General features: G+C 25.5%; 1 protein-coding gene across 1 annotated transcript; it reads right to left on the bottom strand.

Annotated features, from left to right (window-relative positions):
- Positions 1 to 8,113: 8,113 nt before the first annotated feature.
- On the bottom strand, positions 8,114 to 11,681 carry LOC129605695 (uncharacterized). The gene is made up of 4 exons (XM_055515607.1): positions 11,312 to 11,681; positions 10,257 to 10,396; positions 8,214 to 9,467; positions 8,114 to 8,137 (listed from the first exon to the last, which is right to left on the bottom strand). Exons 1-4 carry the CDS (start codon positions 11,679 to 11,681, stop codon positions 8,114 to 8,116), a joined length of 1,788 nt encoding a protein of 595 aa, XP_055371582.1.
- Positions 11,682 to 15,746: the final 4,065 nt, after the last annotated feature.

Raw genomic sequence — 15,746 nt, 5'->3', positions numbered from 1 at the left:
AAAATTTTGCCCATTTATTTGATGACCCTAATTTTATTTCAATTTAATTTCCAATTAAATATTGTCATAAAATACAATGCATTGTCTATTTGCATATATTTTCTAATTCAACTATAATTTTATTACCATAGACAAGGAAAAGAAAATTGACTCTTATCTTAACTTCTCTAATTCAATATTTATTTAATCACTTTTCAAATTTTTTGGATATTTTAGGCAATATTATTGTAATACTTATACTGAACAGATGTGAGTTTTAAATTTCTGTTTAACAAATAAATTTCTTTTCTATTATTTCAGGAAAATTAATACATATTTGAAAATTTAATGACATTCTTATGTTATACAATATTGATTTGATATTAAATTGTTTATCAAAGGATCAAATATTTGCGTGTCTATTATGTGCAAAACATTATAAAAATTTTATGGTCAAGTCAACATAGTATAAGTAAAAATGATATTATTAATCATTTGGAATTGAAATGTCCTGAAATGGAATCAGGAAACATAAACTAACAATGCATAAGAGGACAAAAAAAAAACAAATAAAATGTCCTAGCAAAAAAAATAGATTAGCTTTGGTTTTATGTAATTTTCATTCGCAATATTTAGAGCAAAAATGTATTTGAAACTCAAACATAATATTACACAACCGAAAATTATCAAAACAAAGGACAATTAAATAATATACTACTAAATTTCCTTGTTGTTACAAAATATAATTTAAACTATTGAACAAAATAGAATAATAAAAGTTTACGATGACTAAAAAATGGTCAAGAGGTACTTTGTAATTTATCTAAATTATTTTCAAAAAAATACTTAAATTTTACGGCTAACAAATGATTTATATTACCTGGACATTTACTAATGTTGGACTGCTTTTCGTTCCAGGTTTCACACTTATACTGGTTTAATAACAGTATTGGTTCTATACAAGCCTCGAAGAGCCTAAACTTAGTATTTCTGCTTAAGCCAAATGATCTCCACGCATCCCACATTCTTCCAAATGCTGTTCTAGACAGCGTGGTCTTATTCAAGCCGTCTTTCTTTGTACCTCTCTGTGTAGTAATTGTACTACCGAGGTAATTGATTTTTGTTAAAAACAATACATACGTTTGCATTAATTTTTTAATTACTGCTTCCTATTATTGATTATGTGAATTCTACATAAAAATTTTACTTATTTCCATTACGTTCTTCTAAAGTCAACAATGCAATTTTCATAGTGGCACCTACTCAATGTTGAAAATCTGAAATCGGTGTTGGCAGTCACACATGTTGATCATAAGCAAAGAATTCTAAAATATAAAGAATTTAAAAATAATTAACATAAGAGAACTAAAATAAAATTAAAAGGACTAAAATAAGATCATTTAAACCAAATCAAATATAATTTTAAAGTAATAAGCAATACTATTTACTAATTTTTAAGTAATTAGTAATATTTTCTGTTTCCTAATAAAACGGCAAGTGAAGTTGCTCACGGAAATATATCATGTTATTGTATGCGTCCATATATGTATGCCTAATTTAAATTAGGGCGAAATATGAATTTTAAATCTAATACAAATTGTAAATTACATTTCTTGGTCAATTAATAAATTATTTCACGACAGTAAGCTACAATAGTCTAAACTTTTATTGTTGCAATTTCTTTTGGTCTATACCGTAATAGATTTAAAATTTATTTTATGTCTACACTATTTTATTTTTTTTATAAAATCTTAATGCACAGGGTTATATATATTTTTCCATATGTAACTTATAATGAACCCCGATCATTGAATATAAATATATATGTATATTAACAAATAAACTGCATACATATATGGTTCAAGATTAATATGCAAATTTTTTCTATAATGGCTGGAATTTTTCTTTTAAATACATTATTTCATAATTTCTGACTACTGCTTTATTTCCCTCACCTTTTAATAAGGATGTAAAACAAGTTCAACTTTCAGAAATCGTAAATTATTTTTTTTTTTCTACTTTATTACTTTATCTTTATTATGCATTTTTCTATACTATGCATTTCAATTTTAAAATTCATAAATGTTTCACAGCATTAACATTTGACCTAATTCATATCTAGCTTAATATTAAACATTATTCAAATTCAATTTATATTTTACATCAATTTTCTCTCTTTTAATGTCAATTCATAAATTATTTTAACTATTTTGTTGTTCCCTCACTTTTCTCCTCTCTCTCATTCTTTCCATCACTACCCGATCTACATATTATCTTGTTATTTTATAGTGCTGTTGTGTTGCATTGCTGTGCCTTAGTTGTTTGAGTTATTTAAAAGTACAAAACCGCACAAAAACATTACAAGAACATTTTTATGTAAATAACAAAAACGAAAAAAAAAAACAAAATAACTTAAATGCTTAAACATTTTCACAAAACATAACGGTAATTAAAAAAATAACATTTGCGTGAAAATAAAAATAATAAGTAAAAACAGAAAAACAAGAAAAAAAAAGGCAAAAGAAACCGAAAATAACATGACATTTGCAATTTGCACAAAATATCGTAATACATAATGCAAAAATGCACCACCTTAAAGGTATGGAATGGAAGTAAAGGCCATTTAAATAATTTTCTAAACAAAGAAGTTATGAATTTCTTTTTCTTTTTTGTACTTTACTTTTTTAACTGACTTTATTGATTTTATATCGCCTTCGCTTCTACACAAGTGTTAACTCAACTCGGACATTTTTAATAAAAATTTTCGAAAAAAAAATTTTTGTGGAAGCCTGGCAACTATGAGATCAACACAATAATTAATTTTTTTATTAATTCAATTAAAAATACTTAAATATTTAAATCTAACGTCAATGTCAATTATTGGGCATTTTTAATCTTCATTTAAGCATATGGTCTTTGCTTGTTCACAATTTTTTGTTGTTCAAAATTCACTGAATAATTCGGAAGAACTCAATTCATCAGGTGAGATTTTCTTGCTACTACATTACTAGCTTTCAATTGACAGTTCTCTAACAAACTAATAAAATTATTAAAAATAATCAAAAATTTGAAATTGCATTTGATTCAATTGGGTTAAGTTTTTAATAGACTTAAAAATTTTTGATGTTATAAAATATAATTTGAATTTAATATATCTAAAAAACAGCCAATTAAAATACCAAATTAATTTACCAAAAGAAAAACTTAAAAAAAAAAATGAAAAAATTACACTTTAAAACTGTTATGCCTTTTAAAATGTACAGCATATAACAGAACAGAAGCACAACAGGAGATTTAATTTACTAAATAAAAAATTTCAATTTAAAAACTACTAAAAGCAAAATTGTTTAATGCCTTAAGGCCATGTTAAAGCAAACTTCTACACAAGTATCAAAGATTTTTGTAGCCCAAAATGAAAGAAAAAAAATTGCCTGCAAAATAAAAACCAAATGTAGGTGTAAATTAAATACAAATGCTATTCAATCACCCCAATACAAATATAAAAATAAGGAAAAATAATTATTAACTTTTAAAAAAATGCGGTTAAGTAAATTTTTAAAAATATTTTATACCTCAATGAATTTTTTTTTTTATTATTATCAAAGCATAAGTATAAAATTTTTAAAATTCTCAATAAAAAATTTTTATTTTTCATGCAATTCTCGAAATTTATCAAATCAACTAAAATAGAATTTTACCCATTCAACCAAGTAGTGTATTCAAACTAATTATATAAGTATGTGACTTACTTAATCGACCATATATGAAATTCTTAGAAATATTAATGTATTTTTTGTAATTCATTAGAATTTCTATACCCGTCAGTTCTTTGAAAATTAGATACAGCAGGTATAATTGCTTAAATAACCTAATAATATAATTCGAAAATTATAAATTTAATTAATAAAGTGATTTTATAATAAAGTGATAGTAATGATTCATTAATGACAATTTTAATACCTGCTATTTGGACTTATTCCAATATACCTAGACTTTCTGAAATGCATTCTAATTCGCATGATGTTTGAACAATTGTTGACTATTCATTGAATATACCAGTTACCTATAACAATATTGTCTCTAATGTTCTCCAAATACTGCAGATTTTATGATTTTCCATAAAAAACATAAAATTATTTTATTTTACCTAAAAAAATATTTGCATTAAACAACTATTTATATTATAATCTAAATAAATGAAATAAACAAAAAAATAAGGAAAAAAGATGATTTCTAACACCTGGAAATAACTTTAAATCTTGATAATAATAAAAATTGTTTTTGTATTTTATAAGTAAAAATGTCCATTAAAAATATTTATTTATGTTTTTTATATTCTAAATGCTACCTTTCACAATACGATCTTGCAATTTCTTAAAAAAAAAATATTATCACCGGTCTAATTGACTTTTAATTTGGAAAAGTCTTTGAGCACAAGAAATTTTATTCTAATTATCACTGAATTATGCCTTAATTACGTAAGTAAACACACAAGATTTTGGTCTACCGATTTGTCTATGCACTCATGTATTTCAACTAACTGATATCAATCAAAATTTATAAGAGCGAAAATAAGAACAAAAGCAATTTTCTTCGATCCGGCGGTAAAATAACGTAAATTCCTAGTTTAACGCAGTGGGGTTTTGTTGACATCATGGGTTTTCATGTGTGCGACATTATATGCAAAATAGTGAGTAGTTGATTTTTCTGTTCCGCTGTTGTTCTAGGTTAACAACAGAAATGGTGCGCCGTTGCCGTTTACTGCTTTTCTTCTATTTTAACAATAACTAAAGAACTTAATTTTACATTTTGGGCCAAATTTCAAAAATATTCAACAAATTATATTGAAATTTAATATCTCAGCTTAAGACTTCTAAAATTTTAAATAATTCTAACATCACGTGCCAAAATTTATAAAACCAGTTAATCGATATAAATATCTACCCACACAATATTTTTTTTTGACTTGGTTTCGAAAAATTCTTAATAATTTAGAAATTACTCTTAACAATTAACTTTACATTAAAATTGAATTTTTTTTTTTATTTTTAAAATGCAATTCTCATACGGAACACAAAAATATACTTGAATAGAATTTTTGATATATTGATGTGTGTATAAGTTTTTACTTGAAATTAATATGCAATCTTGAGTGCATGACGAAAGTAAAACTTTCATCACGCTATACAAGAATAATAATATTATGTTTGTTGCCTGAAATTGAAAATTTAAATTAAAAAGAATTATAAGAAAAGATTCCAGATGCAAGGTGATAGTTTTTATTATTTTTTTCTATTACTTTTTGATTTTCCTATTTGACTCAAATATTTATTCTGTCCACATTCATTTTGTTAAGCATTTTATCAGAAGGCGACAAAAATTTCAATTTTTAGGTGCTAGGTGCAAACTTCAAATATATTGTTTTAATAAACAATACATTACAAAAAGAAAGAAGCCAATTTGAAAACTGTACAAATGAAATTCTTTTACCTTCCTTTTGATAAAGGTAACTAAATTTTTTTTTTATAAAAAAGAAAGGTGGATTTAATTCCACAAAAGATCATCAATTCGTTTTGAACAAAAAATAAGAAAGGAAATAAAATATTATTGTTTATATTTCTTGTATTTGAACGTCCTTTGGAAAATAAGGAAATTGAATATAATTTTTTTTTTAAATTTCATTTTATAAGGATAATTTTTTTTCCAAAATAAAAGTAATGCATTACCAACAGTATATTGTCGATAACATGAACTACTATCTAGTTTCATCTATTAACATAGATAAACCTAAAATGCTGATCACTGGATCTTTAGAACAGAACAAGCCTTCTATATTGCCAAATTGATCGTTAATCAATTAATAAATACAAAATTTTTCGCAGTTTTTATACGCATACAATATTATTTTCTAAATTTAAATATAATTAAACGAATGCAAATATCAAGGTGATGGAAAATTGACAATCACTTCATATGAAATTGGCATCACTTTAACCATCGTGGTCCAAGACTACCAAAACGTGACAGTATCATGCAATATTTGCACACGATACGACTACCAAAATGTGGGTGACTATAAATGCTACTAAAAACCATACATTCAACTAAATGAATATCAATCATACTTACTAGCAATATATTTACAATAAATTTAATTTACATATGATTTACATATAAAAATCTGAATAGCAGTGAATCCAAAAACGATTTATAATTTTTAGTTTGGATAAATTAGAAAATAAATATAAGATTTATTCTAGTAACAAATTATTAAAAGAATTTAAAATTAAAAATAAATTTTGTTTTTTTTTTTAAGTTTCAAATAACATCACAGTACTGCAAAACTAAAAATAAATATCTGTACATATAAAAATACATACTTATAAGCATATTTATAATCAATAAATTTAAGAAAACGATCTGCAGAACGTGATATGCTACTGTACAATTTATTACAAGTAATATGAGTTAGCTACTTACTAAAAAAAAAACAAAAATATAATAAAATACAAATAAAATTTACTGAAAAACGTGCTCTAATTGTGTTTAAACTGACATGAAATATAGAGAAAAAAAATACTTTTGTCGGAGAATTCATGAAAAAAAAATTCCAAATGAAAAAACAAAACAATGAAGAACAAAAGTAGTGGCATAGCTGTGGTATTTCATTTTTTGTTAATAGAAATATAAGTGAGGAAAGGTGTTTTTAATAGAAATTTAAGGGATAGCTATTTATTTACAATTAGGGAATTCTATCAAAATTTCTATAGCAATTTTAAGAAAAATGTGTCACAATCAAAATTTGAATTATTGAAAGAGAAAATTAAAGAAACTTATTAATTTTAAAAAACGAAAAGCATAAGTATAACATAATTTCTAAAGACATTAATTGACCTTCTTTCAAGGTATTAATAGACATTAAATGTTTACTTGCAATAACTTTTGAAAATACTTTAAGAAAATCTAGGAAAATTAAAAAACTTAAAATGCAACTCAACATTTCAATTACATATTTTTTTCCTTTAATTGCAATTTTTTTTTTTTTTTATTTCATTTTTTTTTTTTTATTTCATTTTATTTATTTCAATTACTTAAACTAATATTACAAAGGTATTCCATATAATGTTTATATTGCATCCATCAACTGCATACTAGTATTGAATCTCATAAAAAATAAACTAGATAATAAAACAGTAATAACAAAAAAAAAATGTAATGCAATTCAAGTATGAAAAGTAAAAAGAAATAAGAAAAATTCCATTCTTGTGCCAAATTAGGCACGTGTGAATGAAATCATACAATTAAAAACTTAAATAAAAATTAACTGTGATATACTTAAAAAAAAAACTAAATTTACTAATGTGGGGTTGAACAAAAAAAATCAAAATTAAATTTCTAATATATCATACAATAATACGAAAGTAAAATATAAAGGAAAAATCAAAAACAAAACATAATAAGATTAAGGGAAAGCTAAAATATTTAACAAAAATTAAAATAATTAACAAAAAATTAAAATAATTATGTTGCAAAGAAGTTAAAACTATAAAAATTTAGCGAATGACTTGAAGTAAATTTTCGATTTGGAAGTGGTCAAATTCAAACAACCAATCTTTCAAACCTCGCAAAAACGTCGATAAGCACCTTTCAGATCTAAGCGAATCGGGTAAAATATTAAAAAGCCTGGGCGCAATAATTGAATAAAAATGGCTGTAATGCGTTGTACGCGACCTAGGCACAATAACATTGTTCATATTACTAATTCTAAGCCCATACCCCGCAACAGTCCGTTGATTTAGGTACCCAGACCTTTTGAAAAAAATCCTCAAGGTTTTATAAAAATATAGATGCCTAAGCGGAAAAATTTTAAGTGCACAAAACAAGGGGAAACTTGGTGTAAGACGATTTACCTTTAAAACGATTCTAATAAAGTGTTTCTGTGCCAAAAGTAAAGATCTTATTCTGCTAGCATAAGCACCACCCCAGCATGTAATACCATATTGAAGCCTAGAACCAAAAACACCATAGTAGAACATTTTCATTACTTTACAAGAACAATAAGAGCTCAACTGAAAGCCATACCTTATAACCTTATTTAAATACTTCTTTAGATAGCAGCAATGTTCAGACCAATTCAATTTACTATCAAAATTAAGACCTAAATATTTGAAAGAAGAAACACATTCAATTGGAAAACAATTCATATCACAAGAACACAAATTATTAAAACATACCAAATTATCAATTGAAGTTGGAACCATTGGAAATTTTTTACAATTAGGTGAATGGTAGTAAAGCTCACCCATATCACGAAAATTGCCAGTTAGACTAAAAAGCATATATTTAGTCTTTGAGCTTATAACAAGCCCATGAGCGTAAAACCACCTTCTAATTAGGTCCAAATCATAGTTCATATCGCTAAATACACTGAAACGATTTTTACAACTGTATGAGAAAGAAGTATCATCTGCAAATGCAGTCGGATGACCCTTAAAACGTTGAATTAATAGTGAATTGATAAAAACAAGAAACAATATTGGACCAAGAACCGAGCCCTGCGGTACACCCATATTTACATTAGTTACACCACTGTATGAATTACCAACTCTTACCTTCTGTTTTCTATTCGAAATAAAAGATTCAAACCAATTTAAAACAAAACCCCTGAAGCCTGCATTAAATAATTTATGAAGTAAGAGTGAATGCTGAACTGTGTCAAATGCCTTAGCAATGTCAATAAAAATTGCAGCACACGTATTACCAGCATTTAAACCATCACAAATCTCAGTACAAAACTTCAGCAAAGCATCCTCGGTACATTTTCCTTTTCTGAAGCCGAACTGATTATTTGAGAAAAAATTTGTTTTATTTAAAAAATTAAGAATTCTATGCTTCATGGCCTTTTCAAACACTTTCGAAAGGGGGGAAAGAATTGAAATTGGTCTGTAATTACCAGGGTCTAAAGTGTTACCTTTCTTAAAAAGTGGAATAACTACGGCTGTTTTAAGATCGTTAGGGAAATTACCAGTATAAACACTTGAATTAAAAATATGGCATAAAACATCAACAATAAGAAAAGATATCTCTTTCAAAACATTAGAAGATAGTAAATCTGATGACTTAGAGTTCGAGCTTTTCAAACCCACTATTAATTTATGAATTTCTGATGCCGTAAAGGGTTCAAAAAAGAAACTTTCACGGCCATATGTTTCAGGAATAATATCCGACGAAACCCAATTACGATCAAGAATTTCACTACTATCTATACACAAATTTTTACCAACACTATTAAAATGTTTACTAAAACAGTTGGAAACTTCAGATGGATTACTTAAAATAACAGATTCATCTTCAAGCACAATATTAGGATCTAAAACCATATCTTTATTTAAAATAGAATTCATAATTTGCCATTCAACTTTAGAATTACCCCTATTTGCATTCAATTTACTAAAGTAGTAATTATCTTTTGTATTCTTAATTTTAACCTTAACGTTTTTGCATAATTTTTTATAGTGAGAAACTAAACGAACATTATTTGGATTCTTTTTAACTTTTAAACATAATTTATTTCTTTTCTTAATAAAATTAATAAGACCATTTGTCATCCACGGCTTCAATTTCTTGTCCCTATTACGTATCATAACACTAGTACTACAATTTGCAATGTGTTTCATAAGAATATCATAAAAGATCGAATAAGCAACTGAAGTATCATCCACAATATAAACATCAGACCAGGATTCAAACAACAAAGCTGTCCTCAATTTATTAAAATCAATTTTTTGAAACGAATTCTCATAAGTATAATTATTAGATCGAATCACAGAAGAATATTCAATTTTTAGACTTAACATGGAATGGTCAGTTATACATAGGTCCAAAACTTCACCAAAAATCAAAAATTTATTATTATTACATAGTCTCAAAAAGATATGGTCAATGCAAGAACCAGAAACTGGCCGGGTAATTTCTGAAATTATAGATTCAAGCCCTAAAGAAGACAATAAAAGAAGATAATCATCAATTTCTCTGCCCTGGGACAAGATGTTAATATTGAAATCCCCCAGTAGCAACAAATTTTTGCAAGTGATATCTGATAAGAAACTAAAAATTTCTGTATTAAATTCTGAAATTGAAGATCTATGTAATCTATAAACTCCAACGAAGCAATACTCAATATTATCAATAGTACACAAAACTTTTATAACATCAGCACTTGTCAAATTATAATTAAACGTACTACAATTATATTTATTCTTATAATACACACCTACACCACCAGCAGAATATAATGAATTACATGCAGCATTAAACGAGTAACCAGGAATACAAAAATCATCCACTTCCCAATCGAATATCCAAATTTCACTTATAAATAATAAATCAGGAAGAACTTCCAATGAATTAAGATATGCTAAAAGTAACAAATAGTTTTCCCTTAAACTTCTTATGTTTTGATGCAAAACCAAAAACTTTGACTTCATTATAAATAAAAAATAAAAATAAAATTTAACAAAAAGTATATAACAATATTTAAAAAAAAATTAATTACAATATGTGAATAAGGAGAATTATTAAAAAATGATAAACAAAAGAATGTATTTTATGCTTTGAGTAGATTAAAAAAATTAGTTTATGGAAATAAATGCAATTCAACAAATAAATACTTAACTAATAATGTTGGAAATTCTATTTAAATCCTCAAAGCACGTAATTTCCAGTCTATCACTTCCTTCAATTTTTCTCATATAAATCGTAGAATTCCGAATCCACAAAAATTTGTAACTCCTTTCCTTTTTTATTTCTTGAGCTTTTTTCAATAAAGATTTGTGAAACAAAGTTAGACTATCGTTAACATATACTTTTTTATCCACAAAGTCACTATTAGCTTCACCAGAAACACCGAAGTTTTTAGTTTTTAAAAATTTTTTACAATTCATTATTTTCTGTTTGCAGTTCATTGAAGAAAATTTAACAAAAATAATATTTTTACTAGATTTATTTTTATTTACATTATTATGTTTGATGTAACAATTGGTAATGTCACTTTCACTCAAATTTTCATTGCACATCTGAGAAAAGAGAGATAATACTTTCTCTTTCACATTATTTGAGTTAACATTTGGCAATCCAACAACATCAACACATTTTTTCATTTTATTTTGCTCTAACTTATTTATTTTTAACTCAAGAGACGAAATTTTTTTATTGAGTGCTTCTTTTTCTTCTATAAGTTTATTAATTTGAGTTTTATTTTCTGCTAGCATTTGTTTCATTTCTAAATTCAGAGCATACAAAGATTGAAGAGTAATATTATTTGTTTTACTACCTGAAGAACTATTTGTTTTTTGCTGGTTTATGATTGACTTAGTAGTAGACATATTTTGTGGTAAAGTAAGCGAATTAATACTTGTAGCGATAGAATTTTTAATACTATCTTGTGTATTTGCTTGTGTATTGGTTATACTTATCGTAGGAGAGTTGATTGTATGAATAACACTCTCATCGTTAACAGATTGCCGGCGACGACGACTACAAATGGAGCAAGTATATGTTGTGTTGTTTTTATTCATATAATCAATCTCATTTTGAGACAAATTAGCACAATGAGCATGCAATACACCGTTGCAGTCACCACACTCAATAGCAAGAGAACTACGTTGAACCTTACCGCTACAAATAGCACATGTTGGTAGCATATCGAATCCAAATAATTAATTTTAAATAAATTTCCTTTATTTTGTACTTAATGAAGTAGAAAGATTATATCACGAATCCAAAGAACAGGAATAAAATATTAGTATAAATTATACAATTGAAATTTTCAGTGCAATTTAACTAAAAATAAAATTTATTTATTTAAGAGAAAATTCAATTAGCTCCGAACCCCACAAAACTGAATTGAAACTCCAACTATTTAATTAAAGGAAATTTCTACAAAAATTTCAAAACCTTTTTTGACGCATCAATTATTTGAACATTCAAATTTATATCGCTTTAATTTAGAAAAGTATAATACATATGTATTCACCCAAATCCAATTAAATTTTGAGATTTATTTTCAATCATCATCACATAATAATTAAAATTTAATCACCTTAAAATATCATTTAAGGCAACAATTCAATTTTGTATTGGGAAATCACAATGATTATATCTTTATATCAGAACCCTTTCTATAAAAATTATACTTTATTTTAAAGGTAAAGCATCTAACTACATATATGCATATGTATAAACATACCTAAAATAGCTTCTAAATATAAACAAACAAAAAAAAACACTTGAATTCTCTTTACTTTTGCAAAATTCTAATTATAAGTACCTATTTTTGAATGTATACCTTTATAATAAGTGCGTAAAAACGTGACAACTTCAGAAGATAAAATATCCAACTTATCCAATAACGAATTTCTTTATTTCTTTTTAGTCTAATTGAATTCCATATATTTGCTATGTTAAAACATCAACTCTATTTATTCAAAATATACACGTTTTAATTTGCATTTTAAACCGCTACAAGCACATAATTATTGGTAAGGCATTATTGTATTTACATATGTACATATACAAACAAAAATATTCCATAAATATTTAGAATTACTTATAAAATTTACATGGTAATTTGTCATAATTTTTATGTTCGGTTTCAATATTTTACCGGATATCTGTGTCTAGCCTACTTATAACTAAATTCCACATTGTATTTAAATATACCAAATAAAGTAAAAAAGAAAACAAGAAAAAGTCTTCCTTCTTTCAAATTTATCACTCATTAAAAAAATTTTTCATTAAACACCATATTATACTTCAAAAGGAATATTGCATATTTCCCATTAACATTAACATTTCCCATACCTATTTGTAAAAAAAAAAAAATAGCGAAAAAAAAGAAAAGTATTGCAGAATATGTAAACAAAAGAATTTTTTATATTGCTTAGAAATTATGGATGAATTAAATAAGCGCACGAATTTCCTACCAAATAATAATAATAAAAAATGGCAAGAAAAATTTGAGTAGCAATAACAAAAAAGTAAATTCTTCAAATTAAGAATTTGTTATGGATAAATTATTACAAGAAAATTACTGAAATATCCAATGCTCAATTTTATTTACATATGTACATATATAAAATGTACATATATGGGAGCTACATATGTATAAAAAGGAAGTTATCTGTAAATACGTCAATACTTTAAATATGTAAAATTTCATTCTTGAACCCCTATATCAATTTACTTTTTGTCAAATACATTCATTTATAAAGTATTTCCTACATATAAATTGCATACTTACATTCCTAAATCTCAGTTCAAAGTGCTTTTCTTCTTTTGTATAATTTATAGGATGGAGATCTGAATTGTCATTCCACAGGTCAATCTACAGGACAATTTTTATGATTTTTATCTTCACGTCTTATTTCATCAACAAACTTCGGTATTGGATCTAAGATTTGAATTGTGGTTTACAAAGTCCACCTACAAAATCTTTGTGAATTTCATCTTCACTTACATCAGTCAAATTTCAGTAAAAAACAAAATTCGATATTGCATGTGCAACTATTCTCTAAGTAATTTGGCTTAACCCCTCTGAAGTGACATAAGTTTTAAATCACACATTCTTAGATATCACAGCATTTAAGCAATAGAGTTCAGTCAACCTAAAATTACATTAAAATTAAAAACATTATTATTTTAATTAAAATACACTCTGTCTTACCATCATTGGTTTCATAATGATCTATGGTTTCCATTTTTTCTTCTATTATTCATGATGATAAAGAATCGATTTACGTTAACTTATGAAGAACCGATTCAACAATTCAGATATATTTATTCACATTACAAATGATTTCCTTCCTATACAAAAAAAAAATTAAAATTAATTCAAAATAAATAAATAAATAAATAATGAAAAAAATACAAAATTAGCACATTCATTGAAAACAAAAACCTTCTTTAAAAATTAAATGACAAAAAAATTATTTTTTTTTTTTTCTTTCGGATTGTTCTCTATTGAACGCGACACTTCATTATTGCCCTTCAAGCGCGTTATATTTTCATTCTTTATTTTTGATTTAATTTAACATCTAAAACTTTTTTATACTTTCATATATGTATGTATATAGCTGCAATTATAATATATTCCTGGCACAGTGCAGCTGATGAAGTGGTTTCATAATAAAACAAGAAAAAAGGAACTGAATACTTTTTTTCCCTCTAAAAACAATAAAACCGTTTCAAAGCGCAATGTGATTAAATTGAATTGGAATTGTAAAACAGAAAAATCGAGCAAAAAAAACGGCAAATGGCAAGATGATTGACATATGTTATCCGACAAAACCATAAATATTATTATTCCCTATAACTATGTAAGTACATGATGTGGATATTTTATTTATATAAATATCATTAAAAATATAGTCGGCCTCTGTAGTCATTGCAAAGTTCAATTCTTTAATAAAAAAGAGTTGAAAACAAAATCCTAAATTTTGGTGATGAAAATAAAAAATAAATTCGCGTTATGAATACATTAAGTAAATCGTCAGTTCATTTATTTATAATATATTATAGCATATTTTTTTTGTTTTACACTGATTTTTGAAGAAAGTCAAGGTTTCCTTTATCTTGCGGCACGTATTCTTGTTTGTCATTCAGCGGAAGAAAAAAGATTCCAAAAAATGGTAATCAAAAGTATACTTTTTTTTTCAATTCGTCATAAGAACTCCTCTACTTAAAGAGTAAAATATTGTAAGACTATTATTAACTTAGTTAGAACTTAAAGTGAATTATCGAAAAATACCTATGATCTTATATATATATATCATCTATATATATATACATAAAATTATATTATGTAACCCAAAGTGTAATCGGCAAAGCGTATCGTAATTGTCATCTATTCTATTAACTAATTAAAAAACTACATATAACGCACACATAAATTTTTTTGGACAATTTTTATAAAAATTGTGCTCACTGATAAAATGAAAAAACAATTAAGCTGTTTATTTAAAGCTATTAAGCTGTTTATTTTAAAGTTTATTTTCTCTAGTGCTATAGTTATTCACTTGTTTTAAGCAAGTTTTTCTTCAAATATAAAATTCTCCCTGTGGACATAACTTTCTCAAAAATTTCGCTTAGAGGCCAGATATGGTTTTTAATTTTATAATAAAATCTATGGTTTAATGCAAAAAAAAAAACAAAAATAGATAATAGGAGACACATTATTCTGACTACAAAAAAAGAAAATAAAAATATTTCCTGGAAAACGGCCCACAAATTTATATTTGAGAATCTTCACCATGTCATCATTGTTTTCGCTATTAAGGTTTTTTTTTTCATTGAGCCAAAAAAATTCATGTATATTTCACGAAACAATGTGTTCGAAAGAGTAATTTTCATCCTATTTTACACTCAGTAATCGTTACTTGAATTATTTTAAGCGTAATAAAATATACAAAAAAAAACTTTGTGACGGATGGGATATGGGCGTTAACAAAACGGGGACAAAAATTGAATTGTTTATCTGAATGCAATAAAAATAATGATGTTGATGGTGACGATTGTAAAATTAAAAACATATTGTAAAAAACAAAAAGTATGTCGCCTTTTTTCATATTAAAATAATGCGTTCCTTATAAATACATTTTCATATTGTCTTCCTGTGTTTAACTAAAAATCTTGAACAAATGATTAAGATTAAAAATATGAACGTGTTTATTGTACGGTATTTATAATACATACACTACATGTTATAAAGT

This window comes from Condylostylus longicornis, unplaced genomic scaffold, assembly GCF_029603195.1.
Source record: "Condylostylus longicornis isolate FDR11 unplaced genomic scaffold, ASM2960319v2 ptg000013l, whole genome shotgun sequence".
Classification (NCBI taxonomy): domain Eukaryota; kingdom Metazoa; phylum Arthropoda; class Insecta; order Diptera; family Dolichopodidae; genus Condylostylus; species Condylostylus longicornis.
The sequence above is the reverse complement of the archived record's forward strand: the minus strand, read 5'-3'. Positions and strand labels throughout refer to the sequence as shown.